Here is a 20,429-nt window from a genome sequence, read left to right as displayed (position 1 = left end):
GCTGGGATTACAGGCATGTGCCACCACACCCATCTAATTTTTGTATTTGTAGTAGAGACTGGGTTTTACCATGTCGGCTAGGCTGGTCTCAAACTCCTGACCTCAGGTGATCCACCCACCTCGGCCTCCCAAAGTCCTGGGATTACAAGTGTGAGCCACATCACCCAGCCTATTTCCCTCTTAAAGATCCATAATATACATGATAATTTATGGAAGATTTAGATAATTATATGCAATATAATTATGGAAGAGATGGGGAGGCAGAAAAAGTGGTGTTTTCCAGATCTGATAGAATTCAGAATACTTTTTGTAATCATCAAAAACAAGATTTGCTTAAAACCCTCCATAACTACCTCGTATATGATCAAACTACCTTCATTATAAAGCTGTAGGTTCACAGCTACCCTTCCATCACTCTCCATTCCCTCTTTCTCCTCCCTTGCCTTCGGCCCAGGATACTACAGTGATCAAACTTTGTAAGTCATAATAACCACAGAGAACTTCAACAAATATAACTCCTGGTCTTTCCTCCCAGAAATTTGGATTCAGTATAGACATCAGTATTTTTAACAAGCACCCCAGGTGATTTTGGTGCAGGTTTTAAATGATGGGATCCTCAAAATACCTGATATATTATAAACAATGTGATGATTAATTATTTTATAATTTGAGGCCAGAGTGACTTTAGAAAGCAATAAGTTCAAAAAGTCCAGCCTTCAAAGGACTCTATTAAAAATTATTTTTCTACTCAGAAAAAAAGAGAGAAAAAGACTAACGAAAGCCAAATCATATCCTAAAAGAATATCCTTTAATATACTGCTCAGAATTTTACCTAACAGAAAGAACTCTTAGCCTGCACTCCATTGAGAAATTTCAAGAATTCCTGAATTCTCTGAAGCTGTATACACATTTTTTTTTTTTTTGAGACAGGGTCTTGTTCTGTCACTCAGGCTGGAGTGCAGTGGCACAATCAGAGCTTTATGCAACCTTGACCTCCTGGGCTCAAGCAATCCTCCTGCCTCAGCCTCCTGGGTAGCTGAGACTACAGGCCCATGCCACCACGCCTGGCTAATTTTTTTACGTTTTGTAGAGACAAGCACTCATTATATTGGTCCAGCTGGTCTCAAACTCCTTAGCTCAACCAATCCTCCCACCTTGGCCTCCCAAAGTGCCGGGATTATAGGCCCACACAATTTTTATTAGTATGGAAATACATGCCTTTTGATGGGGAAATAACTCATAGCTTTCAGCAATTCTCATGTTGCTTAATTATCCAATTTAAGAGCCATTATGTTTTTTATTTACCTGAAACAATGGCAGCAGAAACTGAGTCTTAGTTAACACCATGAGTCAGACACACAAAAACACATTCCTCAATGTTGTTTTCTCTTTCAGGGACAAACAGAAAGCAACTTACCTTTGCAGAGTCATATTCAAAGAGCCTGTACAACCCTTAATCTTATTCTGGGCTTCAAGATGAGTCATTCCTTGTGCACTTATTCCATCAATGCTGAGAACCACATCGCCTATTCTTACATTTGCCTGGGATGCCTTGCCGCCATCTTTTAGCTGTAATAAATACATTTCATTAGGAGTGTCACTCTGAAAAAGAATAATAAATGCTGATAAAAATTATACTTTTGCTTATACCAAAAGCATATTAATATACTATTGAAGTAACACAAAACTATCTTGTTTAACATGTAAAGAATTTTAGCATGTAAAGTTAAAATTCAAATGATTTAAATGTTTATTTTCTTAAATTCTTATTTGTTCTATATATAAAAAAAAAGAATTTTCTGAGAAAGATTCCCTGATCATTTCTCCATTTCTTTATTGTGCAACAGTAGTTGTGTGATTTTTATGAATCAGGAAGAGAAGCAGCCAAGGAAACTTCATATTTTAGCAGAATAAAAAGAATGCAATCTGAATGGGGTTTTTATACTCTTTTGGAAATAATTTTTTAAAACTCTTAACAGCTGTATTTTTGTTTGAGCACAAAGACGAATAGAGAGGGAAGATCTGCTAAACAATCCTTCCAGTCAAGTCCAGTTCATATGCAGGGTTTGGGGACTGAGTTCTTTCAGATTCCAAGCCCAAGTATCTTTTATACTGGGTGTGCTTCCTGCTCTAGGCATTTGCAGAAGGGAAACTCTTTGTATCTGAGACAACTCAACTTTTTTGCGTGTGTCACAGTCCTTAATCCTTAGTCTTTCTTCCCCTGCTCAATAAAATCTTCTATGTGTTTACATTATTTAGTTTGATCTCCTCCAAATTTTGTGTGTATATATTTCATTGCCCCAAAAGAAGCAGATATATTACGCTGGGATAAGTGACAGTGAACTTTTCGTAGATACCTAGAAATATGAAACAAGTACAAATTAAAGAAACCATTCAAATTCAAATGACAACTCAGCATTCAATAAGTATAAGTAGATCATACTGAATACTGAGTTGCTGGAGGATGGGAGATACTAGGCCTGAAAAAGCAAGTAAATAACCAGTATTCCTCTAGTACTTGAAACTAAAATCTTATACAGAGTTTCTGTTTGAGATGATGAAAAAGTTCTAGAAATAGACAAGTCAGAAGGTTGCACAACACCGTGACTGTATTCAGTGAGTGCAACTGAATTACACATTTTAAAATGATAAACCACTTTGGGAGGCCGAGGCAGGCAGATCCCTTGAGGTGAGGAGTTTCAGACTAGCCTGGCCAACATGGTGAAACCCCATCTCAACCAAAAATACAAAAATTAGCCAGGCGTGGTGGCGCACACCTGTACTTCCAGCTACTTGGGAGGCTGAGACAGGAGAATAGATTGAACCTGGGAGGCAGAGGTTGCAGTGGGCCAAGATTGTACCACTGCACTCCAGCTTAGGCAACAGAGCAAGACTCCATCCCCCCCAAAAATAAAAAATAAAATAAAATGATAAACATGGTTAACTTCTATGTTATGTATATTTTATCACAGTTTAAAAAAACACTAATGATTTTAGAAAACATTTAAAGAAAACAGTTCTGAAAGCAAGCGAGCTACACATCACTTTCTTTGGGACTTTGGGAAGGTTGTTCCACTTACGCTATCAGGTTATCATAATGATTACACATAGATAATATAGTTGGATAAATGTTAGCTCTCACTGTATTATCATTCCCTTGATCTCAGATTACTGATCTGAGAAATGTGGGGCCTGTACCAGACGATCTAAGAGGCCTTCTAAGGTCCCTGCCAGTTTTAAAAGTTTATCTGTGAGCTGCTACCTATACAAAGTTACAGGTTTGATCCTACAATAAAAGTGAAATCTAGAAGGCTTCTGTGAGACAAAGGGATATCTATTCCCTACTAAAATCAACAAACAAATTAAAATTTGAAATCTTTGTAAAGAGAGAAAGTAAACATAAGTCATCCTAGATTTTATTTTAGCAAAGAAGGACAGGTATTAAACAAAAAATTAACTAGAAATAGAAAGCAGTTAAATTACCTCACCACCCTCACATAAAGTAGCCTTAAAACAGAAACACGGAAATCTATGGGCATTTGTTCTAAATGTACCCAACAGAAACAACTTAAATACTCCTAGTTCAGTAGTAATATAAAGGTAATGAACAATGTAGAGAGAAAATAATGGAATCAAAGACAAGTCATAACCAGATAACTTTTCTTATTCTGCTCCCTTTACATACTAGATCTCTTGAGAGTCTATTATCTCAAGATGTTCAAAACCAATTTCTTAGAATTACCTTCCTTTCTAGGACTGCTTTTATTCCGTCACCCTTATTTTCAAATCATGGAGCACAGGAATCCTATAGCCACATGGATTCTGCCTCTTCCTTAAGTACCACATATAGGAAAATTACTAAATGTAATAATGTAAATGTGATCTGTCCATCCTTCCATTCCTCTCCTATGATAGTCCAAGTTTTGATCATCTTTCACCTTGCTCTTGCCTACTTGCCTTCCACTAGAGTTTTTTACAGACCTTTCCTACCTTCACATTCTCCATATTTGTCTCCTTTTCTTCCATTTTAACATTCCCGAATGGTGGCCCCATTACCTCTTGCACTGGAAAGTTCTAATCATATCAACTCCCTATTTATAAAATGAGAGTAGAAATGAGAGAGTCTTCTGCTTCCTATAATGTAAAGAAAATACAAGCCATCTATAATTTGTCATCAATCTGTTTCCAGCTTCAAAACAAGCTCCATAAGGTCAGCGATCATGTTTTATAATTTGTTCTTCTCTGAGAGCCTTGAATATTGTAGGTTTTCTACAACTTCCACAACTTCCTTGGTAACTTTGTTAACAAGTATTAGGAAGAACTTTACTGAATCTTAATTCTTTCTCAACCAATTAGCACAAATGGAAACAAATGTCCATCATGAGCTTAACAATCTTTCATATATTTAAAATGCCATACAAACTCCTTTTTGTTTACAGTTTTTCAGCTTGGTAATATGAATCATCTTGAGTTTTCAACACTGATGTCTTTTTGGAATCTCCAACCGTCTTCACTATTCTCTACCCAGGCTTCCCACTCATATGATGTAAACTTAAGGGCATGATGAGCTTGAACTAATGCTATATATAGTGGGAAATGCCCAATACACAGAAAAACAAATTTAGGACTTGTAAAAACGAACACTTAACTAAATACTCCTATGAGATTCATTTATCTCCAGAACCACTTCCCCAATCTGTTCACTCATTAGAAAGATAAATGTTGCCTTTCTCTTAATTGGATAGGATGTAGCATTATCAATCTAAGCAGCCAAGGAGAGACTACAAAGTCATTCATTATTTGCACAGCTCTTTTTTTGTTTGTTTGTTTCACTGTTTTTCAAGTCTGAATAGCTTGCATTTGTTTAAAGCAGTAGTAACTTTCTGTCATCAGTACATCTTGTATACCGCAGCCATAAGTGTGTATGTATTTCATAAATGCACAGCGTAGGAAGGAAGCAGTTGTGGGAGGCTCCTGGGTTGAGCTCAGTATAAATCAAACTAATCACAAGCAAATGCTTCCTTTTTGATCTTTAAATGCATTTTTTAGTACTGCTATCCAATTTTCCACAGACTTAATTGCAGCGGTGTGCTTCTTCAAAAACATTACTTTGTGGTCTCACTTTAGTTGCAAGCACACATGGCTGTACACGTTGGAACTGCCTCTGAGTTCCGGTTTGTTCACTGATGCTGAAATGAAGGAAAACCAGAAAACTGTATGCTCCTGAAGAGAGTGTTATCTTTACTAAGCCTCCCCATTAACTTCAGTACAAAAGGATCTAATATCAGTTATCCGTACTCAGATTAAAACTCATCCCTAGGAACAGCTGCATTTTAACCCTTTTATCTGTAACCATGGATTACAAGAAGTCTTCTCTTGAAAAGGAAGTCCAGTCTTCAGCAAGCAGATAGGAAAGATTGTGGGAGTTTGGGGGAGAATGTAAAAGAAAATGGAATAAGAGCCTTGAGCTTGCCCATCTTACTTTACTAGGAAAGACCCAAAGGTAAATTTTTTTCAGTCAGTTGAGGAAGGTAGCTCCTCTCACATAGTGTTTTACTGTCCTAAGAAAGAAATGACCCAGAAGAAGTAATCAGTACTATATCTACCAAGCATGAACAGCAAATCGGGGACTTTGGGGATGCTTCATCATTCCTCTCTTTTGTAAGGCAGTTGTAGTCTGTTTTACAGATGGGAAAACAGAGCTTCAATGTGATCAAATAACTTGTCTATGTCCATACAACAATAAGACCACAATACTGAGCACAGGCTTTGAGGTCAGGCAAATAGGAGTTCATATTCATGCTCTGCCATTTACTAGTTGTGTGACCTGAATTTACTTGACCTCTCTAAGTCCCAGTTTCCGCTCTTTGAAAATGAGGACTATAATTCCACCTGCCTCTCACAGAGCTGCTGAGCAGGTTAAATAAAATACCAGGACAGCATGTACCACAAAATGCACTGGAAATGTTCAATATTATTGTTTATTCTTACACGATGTCACAAATTCACATAGGCGGGAAGCCTACTTCAAGGTAATACAGGGCAGGGAAGACAGTGTTTCAAACTGACTGGTCAGACCTCCTTCTGGCTTTTCAATTCCTTCCTTAAACTTCCTTCTGCTTCTCTAAGCCTAACTTTTCCCTCACTCAGCAACAAGAAATGAATATGCCACACATTCAGAGTATAATTCACTGCATCCCCCTTCCCTGCTTACTACTATCCAATTATGAGTTTCCCAAAATCCATTCCTAAAAAATGGTAGCCTCTTGTCACTTCTCAGAAGCATTAAGTGTTGCCATTGTACCAAAAGGCCAAAGGCTAAAAATCAATAAAGTGATGTTGGTGAAGAACTCTTGAGCTGGAGGTCAGAGAAGGACAGGAATAAAAGAAAAAAAGAGAAGAGAGGGAAACAAAGGAGAGGATTGGTACAGAAGGTAGAGGAGGGAATCAAGACCATGAGGAAAGAAAGATGTCCCAGGTGTTAGAAAGCAAGATCCAGGCTTTATCTCTAGGTGTGATATACATCCAAGTACATACGCACAAAATAATATTTAAACTGAACAGAACATCAAAATAACAATTAGAGAAGAGAGAAGATTCTATGTTCTGATTTGCATTTAAAATAATACACATGAATATAATTAGTAACTGATTTTGAGTAAATTTTCTCACCGTAATACTTGCGTGTTGTTAAACATCTCATTAATTTATTGTTGTCAAATAAAATTTATAACTAAAATTACCCAAAATGCTTAGCCACCACATACAGTGTTCCAGTATTTGTTCCTAATCATTTTAACAATAAGAGAAAAAGTAGTACTGTGTCTCTATAAAATTAAACTGAAAATAAAATATTAGTATCTCAAGACAGCAGATCACTTAGACAAGGAACTCAAAAGTGCACTAAATGGAAAACTTATTCACAAACAAGTATGTTATTTAGGATTTATAAGGAGTTAGATATACCTGCTACACTAACTCTTCCCCTTAGCTATTACCTCTTGAGAGTACTTCCATCACAAACAAACCAATAGAGCTTTCAGTTTTAAAAATTATAACCCATTATGGCAGATATCATTTTAAATAAGTCTAACCATCTAAGATTTCTCTTTAATATGATCATTCAATGTAGCTCCTATATGCCCTAAGCTTTTCCGTAAAGAGGCACAATGTTTAACCGTAACAGTGACTCCAATGTCTTAGAATTCTCTCTATATAAAATTTATCCTTCTAAATTGCAGGAAATACTCAAAATGTACACAAAAACCTCTATTTGCTTTTCCTTGTAAATAAGCCAGTAGTTGCCAAACTAAGAAAATAGGCATCAGCAATAGAAATTATTTATAATATAGACAGGTAACACCATTTTAATAGTCAGATGTTTACTAAGTAGAACAATTTATGCTGATTCAAAAGAAATTTACTTTGGTGATTATCCTATGATGTACTACAGGCAACAAGTAGGAGATGTGTACCTATATAATGAGCCACTATCAAAGGGCAAGTTTCAATCTTCTGCATATTTTCAACAAATATGGAATGCTTGGAAACACATGACCCTAACACCATGGGTATGGCAGGAATGCCGTCAGACATAGTAAATGTAAAAAAGGAACATATAAACATGAGAGCTACAGAAAGAAACACTAACAGAAATTTCCCATGTCCAAAAACCCTGGGAACCAAACCATGGGAAAATGGAAGCTGTTGTTTTTCTAACAGTGCTGTTACCAAAATTTGAAGAATTATGCTAATAAAATTATATCAGTCTGAAAAACAAGACTTTCTTGAGGCAGAAAAAGTACTGAGAAAAGTGTTATTTTTCTTAAAATCTAATTAATAAGCAATCTTGAATTTTGTTTTAAAATGTATTTTCCAGTACCTGCTGTTAAATAAAAAATTTGAATCTGGACATATGAGACTACAGTTGACAGTTTCTAGTTACCTCTCTCCCACATATTTCCCAGGATACCATAAATGTGACTATACGACTTTTTTTTACATCACCATCCCCTTGCAAAACACCTACATAAGAATGTGTGGGCATTACACCTATGACAGAGAACTTTCACGTAACTTGCTTTCCTACCAACAATAGGTACTACTCAACCCACTCAATAACACACATAAAGAAAATCCCAGTGAAATTTTTACTAGCAACGACGGACTAGTGAAGTGAGCAAAAGTAAAGAAAATGTGTGAAGGGCTGATTTTCACCCCAAATGTATGCATTAAAGCTTTTTTCAAATCCTAATTGGTTTATTATCTTCCTAGTGCTTGTTAATCTACCTTATAATACTATACTTCAGCACTGAACATTGTTCTGTCCTGCACTATTTGTTGCTATATAATGTTGGCACTTTGACCAGTCTACAACTGCTATTCAACTACATTTAAAAGGTCAATCTGTGGTTTAGATGTCTAATGTGAACATCCCTCTTAAAATCTAAGGCTGGGGTGGGCACAGTGGTTCATGCCTGTAATACTAGCACTTTGGGAGACTGAAGTGGGAGGATCCCTTGAGCCCAGGAGTTTGAGACCAGCCTGTGCAGCATAGTGAGACCCTATCTCTACAAAAAATTAAAAATTTAGACGGGCATGGTATGTGCACCTGTAGTCCCAGCTACTCAGGAGGCTGAGGTAGGAGGATGACCTGAGCCCAGGAGATCGAGGCTGCAGTGAGCCATGATTGCACTACCATACTCCAGCCTGGGTAACAAGTGAGACCTCATATCAATTTTTTAAAAAAGGAGAAAGAGAGAGAGACAGAGAGAAAGAGACTGCTTTGGATTTATTACCTTTTTCTGTGAAATAAAACGATATGCCTTTTTGTAGGTTAGAATGGTAGGGAAATAAAACAAGCAATCACTGATGTCTCTCTGTGAGCAAATGTATAATCCTGACTCATATGAGCAGTACTGAACAGTGGGTCTTATTTTGGTTATGCCAATTTTACTCAAAAGTTAGAGAATACACCTTATATGGTAGCAATGAGGAGAATACCTCAAAATATGTGTCATCATCCCTTATAAAACCAAACAGAAGAGGGCAATTATGTCTCTTTCCTTATGTAGCCATGGAGCTATCTAGTTCAAACACTGGACTTTTGCTGATATGGCATGGTCTGCTCTACTAGTCTCTTTCCTATGATGAGCCCTTATTTAGTAAAACAGCATCTTACTCTACTCTACCAAAGGCCAAACAAAGAGAAACATGTCTTCATCAACCGTGATTTACTACTGAGATGCCTCATTAACAATTTTGACTTATAGCTAATCTATATATGTCTAAATCCAAAGTGTTTATGTGTGAATATCCTACTAGAAATGTGAAAGTATGATAGTCTGTAAAAAGAACACATCCATAAACATCTGAAAATCAAATTTGTTAATTACAGAGAAATCAGTGTTTCTATGTAGTCTACTCTGGAATAGTGAGAGAAATGATAGGAAATATCACAAATAATTATAAAGACTAAAAGCAAATTAGTCAAATCTACTATATCTGGGAATGGATTAACAATGATAATCATACATTTCAACTCTCCCTCAATGATGAGACAAATCTTCTGAAATTGTATGCAAATTCTGTGCAAGCATGCATGTATTTTCCATTGAGTGGGACCACAACTTTCCACAAATTCTCAAAGGCATCTATAACCAAAAAAATGTTAAGAACTTACGATTTAATGAAATGTGAGAACAGAGTTTCTCTAAGTGTGGTTGGTAACCACCACGCCAGCATACTTCTATGACAGGAGGAAAAATCACAGGCCTTTCAAAACTCATAAGCTAAAGATTTTCGAAACAAAAGCTCAAGAAAATTTCAGAACTTTTAAAACAGAATGCTTCTTCCAAATGGTGCAAAATCATGATTTCACATGCTAAGGTAAGTATAGCTTATAAAAACAGGGATTCGCTTTTTAAAAACCTCTATAATCTTCAAAATGTTAATCATTAACATTTAATAAGGGCCTATTCCAATAAGGCATTACCTTCAATTCTAAGAAAAAATTAAAGAAGAGGCAAGGTTCTTTCTCTCATCTACTGTTTTATACTATTTCACTTTTCAAATGTGTACACAGCTCTCCATAATACAATGCTCCTCAAACTAACTGTATCTTATATTTCCATTTAGGTATATTGTACACAGCTGTAAACACAAAACACAATAAACATCTGATGAACTATCACACTGCAAATCAAAGTTATTTAATAAACAGGCTACTATTTAGTCTTTTAAGTTACTTCCTAATTTTTTTGTTCTTATACATAAAGTAATGAATAATATTATACTTCTATTTTGGCATATGTATCTTTTTCTTCAGAAATTCTTTAAAGGTATGCACATTTAAAAATAAAATCAGAAATTAAAAATGAGACATTACTACTGATACTGCAGAAATCCAAAGGATCATTAGTGGCTACTATGAGCAACTGTAAGCCAATAAATTGGAAAATCTAGAAGAAGGGACAAATTCCTAGACACATATAACTTACCAAGACTGAATCAGGAAGAAATCCAAAACCTGAACAGACCAATAATAAGTAATGAGACCGAAGCCATAACAGAAAGTCTCCCAGTAAAGAGAAGCCTCGGACCCAGTGGCTTCATTGCTGCTGAAGTCTACCAAACATTTGAAGAACTAATACAATCCTACTTAAACTGTTCTGAAAAGTAAAAAAGGAGAGAATATTTTCAAATTCATTATATGAGGCCAGTATTACCCTGATTCCAAAACCAGACAAAGACACATCAAAAAATGAAAACTGCAGGCCAATATCTCTGATGAATATTGATGCAAAAATCCTCAAGAAAATACTAGCAAACCGAGGCCGGGTGCATTGGCTCACGCCTGTAATCCCAGCACTTTGGGAGACAGAGGAGGGCAGATCACGAAGTCAGGAGATTGAGAACATCCTGGCCAACATGGTGAAACCCCGCCTCTACTAAAAATACAAAAAATTAGCTGGGCGAGGTGGCGGGGGGCACCTGTAGTCCCAGCTACTCGGGAGGCTGAGGCAGGAGAATGGCGTGGACCCGGGAAGTGGAGCTTGCAGTGGGCCGAGATCATGCCATTGCACTCTAGCCTTGGTGACCGGGCGAGACTCCGTCTCAAAAAAAATAAAAAAAGAGAAAAAGAAAACACTAGCAAACTGAATTCAACAATATATTAGAAACATCATTCATCCTGACAAAGTGGGATTTATCCCTGGGATGGAAGGATGGTTAAACATATGGAAATTAATCAGTGTGATGCATCATATCAACAAGATGAAGGACAAAAACCATATGATCATTTCAACTGATGCTGAAAAAGCCTTTGATAAAATTCAACATTCCTTCACGATATAAACCCTCAAAAAACTGGGAATAGAAAGAACATACCACAACATAATAAAAGCCATATATGACAGATCCACAGCTAGTATCATATCGAATGGGGAAAAACTGAAAACCTTTCCTCTAAAATCTGGAACATAACAAGAATGGCCATTTTCATCCCTCTTACTCAACACACAGTACTGGAAGTCCTAGCTAGAACAATCAAACAAACAAACAAAAAAGATATAAAGAGTATCCAAATTGGAGCGGAAGAAGTCAAATTATCCTTATTTGCAGATGATATGATCTTATATTTGGAAAAACCTGAAGAACCCCCACACACACAAAAAAAGCATTTAGAACTAATAAACAAATTCAATAAAGTTGCAGGATACAAAATCAACATACAAAAATCAGTAGCATTTCTATATGCCAAAAATGAACAATCCAAAAAAGTAATCCCATTTACAATAGCCACAAATTAAATTAAGCACCTCAGAATTAACTTATCCAAAGAAGATCTCTACAATGAAAACTATAAAATGCTGATGAAAGAAAAGGAAGAGGACAGGAACAAATGGAAAGACAGTCCACGTTCATTGATTGAAAGAATCAATATTGTTAAAATGTCCATATTACCCAAAGCAATCTATAAATTCAATAGAATCTCTATCAAAATACCAATGACATTCTTCACAGAAACAGAAAAAGCAATCCTAAAATTTATATGAAACCATAAAAAACCCATAATAGCTAAAGTTATCCTTAGCACAAAGAACAAAACTGGAGGAATCACATTATCTTATTTCAAATTACACTACAGGGTTATAGTAACCAAAACAGCATGATACTGATAAAAAACAAAAATAAAAACCAACAGAATAGAGAATCCAGAAGGAAATCCACACACCTGCAAGAAACTCATTTTCAACAGAAGTGCCAACAACATACACTGGGGAAAAGACAGTCTCTTTAACAAATGGTGCCGAGAAAACTGAATATCCACATGCAGAAGAATGAAACTAGACCTCTATCTCCTACATATACAAAAATCAAACCAAAATGGATTAAAGACTTAACTCTAACACCTCTAACTATGAAACTACTACAAGAAAACACTGGAGAAACTCTCCAGGACATTGGTCTGGGCAAAAATTTCTTCAGCAATACCCTACTAGCACAGGCAACCAGAGCAAAAAATGGACAAATGGGACACATCAACTTTAAAAGTTTCTATACAACAAAGGAAACCATCAACAAAGTCAAGAGACAAAACACAGAACAAGAGAAAAAAATTGCAACCTAACAAACAACTCTGTATGGAAAAAAATATATAATAATCCAATTAAAAAACTGGCAAAAGATTTGAATAGACATTTCTCAAATGGCAAACAAGCATATGAAAAGGTGCTCAACACTGATCATCAGAGAAATGCAAATCAAAACTATGAGATATCATCTCATCCCAGTTAAAATGGCTTTTATCCAAAATACAGGCAATAACAAACGCTTCAAAATACAAGAAAAGGGAACCCTTGTACACTGTTGGTGGGAATGTAAATTAGTACAACACTATGGAGAACAGTTTGAAGGCTCCTCAAAATTACAAATAGAGCTACTGGCCAGGCACAGTGGGTCACGCCTGTAATCCCAGAACTTTAGGAGGCCAAGGCGGATGGATCATGAGGTCAGGAGATTGAGACCATCTGGGCCAACATGGTGAAACCCCATCTCTATAAAATTACAAAAATTAGCCCAGTGTGGTGGGGCACGCCTGTAGTCCCAGCTACTCAGGAGGCTGAGACAGGCGAATCGCTTGAACCTGGGAGGTGGAGGTTGCAGTGAGCTGAGATCACACCACTGCACTTCAGGCTGGGTGACACAGCAAGACTCCATCTAAAAAAAAAAAAAAAAAAAAAGTAGAGCCACTATATGATCCAGCAATCCCACTGCTGGGTATATACTTAAAAGAAAGGAAATCAGTATATTGAAGAGATAGCTACTCTTTCACATTTGTTGCAGCAGTGTTCACAACAGCCAACATCTGGAGGCAAGCTAAGTGTCCACCAACAGGTGAATGGACAAAGAAAATGTGATACATACACACTCTGGAGTACTATTCAGCCATAAAAAGGAATGAGATCCTGTCATTTGCAACCACATGAATGGAAGTGGAGATCATCATGTTAAGTTAAAAAAACCAGGCACAGAAAGATAAACACATTTTCACTTATCTGTGGAACGAAAAAAGCCAAAATAATTGAATTCATTGACAGAGAGAGTAGAAGGATGGTTACCAAAGGCTGGGAAAGGTAGTGGAGGAGTGAGTGTGTGTGTGTGTGTGTGTGTGTGTGTGTGTTGGGGGCGATGGTTGATGGGTAAAAAACAGTTTAAATGAATGTATGAGACTACTTCATAGTACAACAGGGTAGCTATAGTTAATAATAATTGTACATTTTAAAATAAGAGTGTTCTTGGATTGTTTGTAACACAAAGGGTAAATGCTTCAGGGGATGGAGACCCGATTCTCCATGATATGATTATTATGCATTTCATGCCTGTATGAAACATCTCAGGTACTTGATAAATATATACACCTACTATGTACCCACAAAAATTAAAAATTAAAAAAATAAAAATAAAAAGGTATGCACACTAAAATTTCTGTTCTATGATACTAGGTTGCTAGCCAGAATATTTGTGGCCATTTATAGTTTCACAAACTATGTATGAAAGTGCCTGACAGTCCATGCCCTTGCAACCCTTAGTATTATAAAGGAAACCTGAGGGCAATTCTAGCACTATTACCACTAACAAATCTAGTGACTTTGGGCAAGCCATTTATATCTGTGGCCTCATTCCGCTTAGCTGTACAAGATGGTTAGATCAAATGTTTCTAGCGTCCTTTTCAATTCTAAAAGGTGATAAATATTTACATAGACTTTACAATTTTTCATTAGTCTAAACAGTTATTAACACTAATACTCACTTTTCATATGGGCAATAAATTTGTACTCTTCTCCAGTTGCTACATATATATTATTTTTATTTGCTTATTTTATTTGCACCACCACACCCAGTTAATTTTTATATTTTTTTAGTAGAGATGGGGTTTTACGATGTTGGCCAGGCTGGTGTTGAACTCCTGACCTCAAGTGAGCCCCCTGCCTCAGTCTCCCAAAGTGCTAGGATTACAGGTGTGAGCCATCGCGGCCGGCCTATTTCCCTATTTTATTTTAAAATATTAAAATAACTGAGAGAATTCTTGAAATTAGCATTAAATGATTAAAATCAGTTCTGGGTCTAACACGAAAAAGACAAGATCATTGCAAAACTGATTAAAACAGCAACAAAATTAGGACTATCAGATGAACAATAATCAAATTTGAACATACAGAAGTAAAACTGGAAACTACTAAAAGGTCTAGGTTTTGGTATAATAATCTAATACACAGGAAGGAAAAAAAAGGGCATGGTAAACTATGTTTCAGACAGACATCACTAAGAATGCAGATTGGGGAACCATTCCAAACACATGAAGACAGACAAAAAAAAAAAAATCTAGGATGTCATCAAAGAATTTGAAAAAAAAAAAAAAAGTGTGCAAATATTTATACAGATCTTACAAATAATTTCCTCTTGTCTTTTCCAGCAAACATGGGTATTTCTCAAAAACCTAAAACCACATCACCAGTAGAAACCCAAAAACTGGAGTGGAAAATTCCAGATAAAACTAGGAGTGGAAATAATCTAGCTTTCCTACTTTTTCAGACCTTATTTTTGCTTTAGAAAGAATTCATCTAAAGGGCAAGAATCTTCTTTCCACTGGTAGCAGTTGAGCCCTCTTACATTTAATACTGAACTACACATTTATTCTTTTTTTTTTTTTTTTTTTGAGGCGGAGTCTCGCTCTGTCGCCCAGACTGGAGTGCAGTGGCCAGATCTCAGCTCACTGCAAGCTCCGCCTCCCGGGTTTACGCCATTCTCCTGCCTCAGCCTCCCGAGTAGCTGGGACTACAGGCGCCCGCCACCTCGCCCGGCTAGTTTCTGTATTTTTAGTAGAGACGGGGTTTCACCGTGTTAGCCAGGATGGTCTCGATCTCCTGACCTCGTGATCCGCCCGTCTCGGCCTCCCAAAGTGCTGGGATTACAGGCTTGAGCCACCGCGCCCCGCCACATTTATTCTTTACTATATATTTACTGAGTGATTACATAAGTACCAGATGCCGATGACTATAAGAATGATCTATTAGACTAGTGGGGTGTGATGGTTAATTCTGGGTGTCAACTTCATTGGACTGAAGGATACAGAGTATTCAAAGTATTGATCCCAGGTGTATCTGTGAGGGTGTTGCCAAAGGAGATTAACATTTGAGTCAGTGGTACGGGAAAGGCAGACTCCGTGCTTGCCAACTTCTGGTTCCTCCTATCAGTGCATTTTCTACTAAGTATGTTCTTCTAGCCCTTAGAGAAGATGACGAAGTCTTCAGCCCATTCCAGCCGCAGGACGTATGGCATCAGACTCCTTTATACAGCTGTAGCCTTTCAAAACCAAGGTTCATCAACACTTGACCCAAGGAGCCAAGTTTCTGACCTCCAAGGAAGCCTTTTCCTTCCAGCTCTTTGTTTAGGTTAGAACTTCTACCAATACCACTTATAAGTTTCCTGTACCTTTTTTTGCAATCCTAAGTTTACTTATTTATTTTTTGCCCAATAAGCCAGCCTACAAAATTGGCTTTTATCAAGACAGCACCAAATGTTAGTAGATCACTTCTAGCTCTCTGGTCTCTCGCCACAAAGCATTGATTTAACTCTAGCTGTTTTACTTCCCCTACAGAAATCAAATGTACAATCACAAACAGCAGCTAGAAATGGAAAAGAAATGTTCTTATGTCAGTGCCCCTTTTTTTTATTTTTCTTTTTTAAAACGAAGAGTAAAATAAATTGAAGCAATACTGAAGATTCTTGTTCTACTGAAGTGGTGGGCCATATGTTCCTGTGCTCTGGGTAATGCTGGGCTTGGCAGAGGGCAGGGTGCTGACAGCAGTTAGGGAAAATCTATTAAGCAATGTCACTGTTCCCAGTTGAGCAAAGTCCATACCAAGGAGAGAGTGAAGGAGCAGAGAAGCAAGATTTTGGTTTGCCTGGCAGAGTATTTCTCCAGCACACTGTCTGCTGATTCATCCTCTCCCACTCATTACGTTAGTGCTTTGATGAATCAAATCACCTCTGCCCTTCAAAGTAACAGCCCAGAAGCACTCAAATGTAACGATAAGGCTAAAGCCATTTCTGTTAGAGAGAACAAGAATTCACTACCAGAAGTTGCAGGTAAATCTAGAATCCATATAGGGCTTTCCTTGTGTACACCAAAAATGATCAGTACTACCAACTGTTGATAATTATTGAATGCTGAGACCAATATTTTACTGTAATCTTAAAAGTCTGAATTAGATTAGTTTGCCATGAGGTTCCATTCTTTCAGCAAATGGTTAATGACTGTATTATATATACGAGCACATTACCTGTTTGATCTCACAGGTTCACAGCTGGAGAGCAATTTGCCTCAAGGTGAATCATACCTTGAGTCTCACTCATACCCGATTTAGATATTTAAATGAGACTCTGCATTTCAGATTTTTGAGTTGAGGCTGGAACAAATTAAGACTTTTGGGGCTACCAGGATGAAATGAATGTATTTTGTATGTGACAAGGACATGAATTTTGGGAGACCAGGGTGTATTAGTCAGGGTTCTCCAGAGGGACAGAAAAAAAACGTGTGTGTGTGTGTGTGTGTGTGTGTGTGTGTGTGTGTGTGTGTGAAAGGGAGTTTACTGGGGAGAACTGGCTCACATGATCACAAGATGAAGTCCCACGATAGGCCATCTGAAAGCTGGGGAAGAAAGAGGCCAGTAGTGGCTCAGTCAGAGTTTAAAAGCCTCAAAAGCAGAAAAGCCTACAGAGCAGCCTTCAGTCTGTGGCCAAAAGCCCAAGAGCCCTAGCAAACCACTGGTGTTAAGTCCAAGAGTCCAAAGGTCGAAGAACCTGAAGTCTGAGGTCCAAGGGCAGGAGGAACAGAAGGAAGCATCCAGCATGTGAGAAAGATGAAAGCCAGAAGCCTCAGCAAGACAGGTAATCCCATCTTCTTCTGCCTGCTTTGTTCTAGTGGTGCTGGCAGCCGACTGGATGGTGCCCACCTACAATGAGGGTGGGTCTTCCTCTTCCAGTCCACTGACTCAAATGTCAGTCTCCTCTGGCAACACTCTCACAAACATATGCAGAAACAATGCTTTACCAGCTATCTAGGCATCCTTCAATCCTATCAAGTTGACACCTAATATTAACCATCACACAGGGACAGAATGCTATGTTCTGAATGTTTATTCCCTCCAAAATTCATAATTCAAACTTAATCTTAAATTTGGTATTTAGACGTGGGACCTTTAGGAGGTGATTAGGTCATGAGGGCTCCATCCCCATGAATAAAATCAGTAATTTTTATAAAAGAGGCCTGAGGAAGCTTGTTAGCCTCTTTGCCCTTCCTCCATGTGAGGCACAGCTAACAGGTACCATCTTGAAGCAAAGTGAGCCCTCATGAGACACTGAATCTGCTGGCAAATTGATCTTGGAGTTCCCAGGCTCCAGAACTGTGAGCCATAAAATAATGTCATGTATAAATTACCCAGTCTAAGGTATTTTGTCAATCATTTAGCTGAGACATCAAGAATACTATCTGCAATTCAGTACCAGAGAAGCAATCACCATCAAAACACAGAAAGATCCATAAATTATATCATACTAGGAATTACTTTAAATACGATGGCATTGAAAAGACTGAAATACTGTATTTTACAGAGCAGTACTTCCCACACTTGGCTGATCAAAATTTGTGATACTATGTTTGGTCCACTTTCCTTGCTTATAGCTCCTAAAATCCTTGAAATCCCTTAATGATAAGTGTCTTTTGTATGCTAATGAGATGATAGTGGCTGGAGGCCCCAGGTAGCTTCAGGATGGAGGCTGGTCACCAGAAAGACCAAGGCATGATGAGAAGGTTAGGACTTTCAGCCCCACCTCCAACCTCCAGGAAGGGAAGGGGACTGAAGTTTCAGTTGATCACCAATGGCCAATGATGGAAGCAATCATAACTACATAATGAAGCCTCCTTAAAAACCCACAAGGACTAGATTCAGAGATCTTTTGGACAGCTGAACACATGGAGGTACCTGGAGGGTGGCTCCCAGAAAGGGCATATAAGTGCTGTTCCCCTTTTCATACACCCTGCCCCATGCATCTCTCCCATCTGGCTGTTCGTCTACACTGTTTAGTAATATCTTTTACAATAAATCAGTAAATGTAAACAAAGTGTTTCCCTGAGTTTTGTGAGCATCTCTAGAAAATTAATCGAACCCAAGGAAGGAGTCGTGGGATCCACCAGTTGACAGCCAGTTGATCAGAAATATAGGTGACTTCCAGTCATGCATGATGGCTCATGCCTGTCTGTAATCCCAGCACTTTGGGAAGCTGAGGTGGGCAGATCACTTGAGACTAGGAGTTCGAGATCAACCTGGCCAATACGACAAAACCCTATTTCTACTAAAAATTCAAAAATTAGCTGGGCATGGTGGTGGCGCACAACTGTAATCCCAGCTACTTGGGTGGTTGAGGCATGAGAATCGCCTGAACCCAGGAGGCAGGGGTTGCAGTGAGCTGAGATCACGCCACTGCACTCCAGCCTGGGTGACGGAGCAAGATTGTTTCCAAAAGGAAAAAATAGAAGTGACTTAAGACTGGCATCTGAAATGTGGAGCAGTCTTGTGGAACTGAACCCTCAATCTGTAAGATCTAAAGCTATCTCCAGGTAGGCAGTGTCAGAATTGAATTGCAGCACACCCAGCTGGTGTCCACTGGAGAAATGACTGCTTGGTGTGTGGGGAAATATTCCCACACATCCAGTGTCAGAAGTGTTGTGCTGAATGGTGTGAAAATAGGAAAAACATTTTGCTTCTGTCCCCACCACCCCACCGCCCATCTCTTTAAAATCTCTCAGGGCACTGTTATAAAATGGATATGCAAACTCATTACAAGAATCCTGGTTTAGAAAGTCTCAGTGAGGATTCAGGAATCTAATAATCCTCTAGGTAAGAACAATGGTCCATGAGTGCAAGTTCCAGAAAGGAAGATTTCAATACTCAGCACAGTTCAGAGTTTGGAAACATTCAGAACATTCCAAAAATAAAATGTCTTCATTGTAAAGTAATGAGATTACTGGGTATGTCTAAACACAAGGCAGACAACCACAAGCCCTGAGTACTGAATAGGAGACATATGAATCTGAAAATGAGAAACAGATTATGTACTTAACAAGTTACTGGTGCATAAATGACCAGTCACAAGAGCACCATTACACAATTTCAACTACGTATGGTAGTCTTACTCCATGAAAACAGTACAACGGGCCGGGCGCAGTGGCTCACGCCTGTAATCTCAGCACTTTGGGAGGTTGAGATAGGCAGATCATGAGGTCAAGAGATGGAGACCATCCTGGCCAACAAGGCGAAACCCCATCCCTACTAAAAATACAAAAATTAGCCGGGCATGGTGGCGCACACCTGTAATTCCAGCTACTCGGAAGGCAGAGGCAGGAGAATTGCTTGAACCCGGGAGGTGGAGGTTGCAGTGAGCCTGCACGCCAGCCTGGTGACAGAGTGACACTCTGTCTCAAAAAAAAAAAAAACAAAAGTCGCTCAACCATGAAGTTCTGATTCTCATTACACATCATAGTAATTTCAATCAGATCACAAACTTTTTTTGCTTTTTGGTAAAAAATGCTATAAAATGAAATGTGAGCTTCAATCTAGTTAATAGGAGCCTGGATTTACATTATTAAAATGAATAACAAACTTAATTTCAAAAGAAAATACTAAAATACAGTCTATTAGACTGTGATAACACTAGTAAATGAAAGAATTAATAAAATTTCAGTATATAAATACAATTCTCATAAATGTGCTACTTCTTTAATGCAAGGTATTTTGAGAAGTGACATGCATATCTCAACTAGTCTAGGAGTCAACCAGTCTAGTTCCTCAGAAAGTCCAAGTGTT

At 38.0% G+C, this 20,429-nt stretch overlaps 1 protein-coding gene across 13 annotated transcripts in view; it reads right to left on the bottom strand.

Moving 5' to 3' along the window:
* Positions 1-20,429, bottom strand: part of PDLIM5 (PDZ and LIM domain 5) — a 214,637-nt gene that overhangs the window by 145,715 nt on the left and 48,493 nt on the right. For all 13 annotated transcript variants that reach the window (XM_033214840.1, XM_033214846.1, XM_033214841.1 and 10 more), the window contains exon 3: positions 1,418-1,569. In XM_033214840.1, coding sequence (XP_033070731.1) covers positions 1,418-1,569 — 152 coding nt within the window. The remainder of the gene's footprint in view (positions 1-1,417; positions 1,570-20,429) is intronic.

Source organism: Trachypithecus francoisi, unplaced genomic scaffold (assembly GCF_009764315.1).
Source record: "Trachypithecus francoisi isolate TF-2019V2 unplaced genomic scaffold, Tfra_2.0 Lachesis_group1, whole genome shotgun sequence".
NCBI lineage: Eukaryota > Metazoa > Chordata > Mammalia > Primates > Cercopithecidae > Trachypithecus > Trachypithecus francoisi.
The sequence above is the reverse complement of the archived record's forward strand: the minus strand, read 5'-3'. Positions and strand labels throughout refer to the sequence as shown.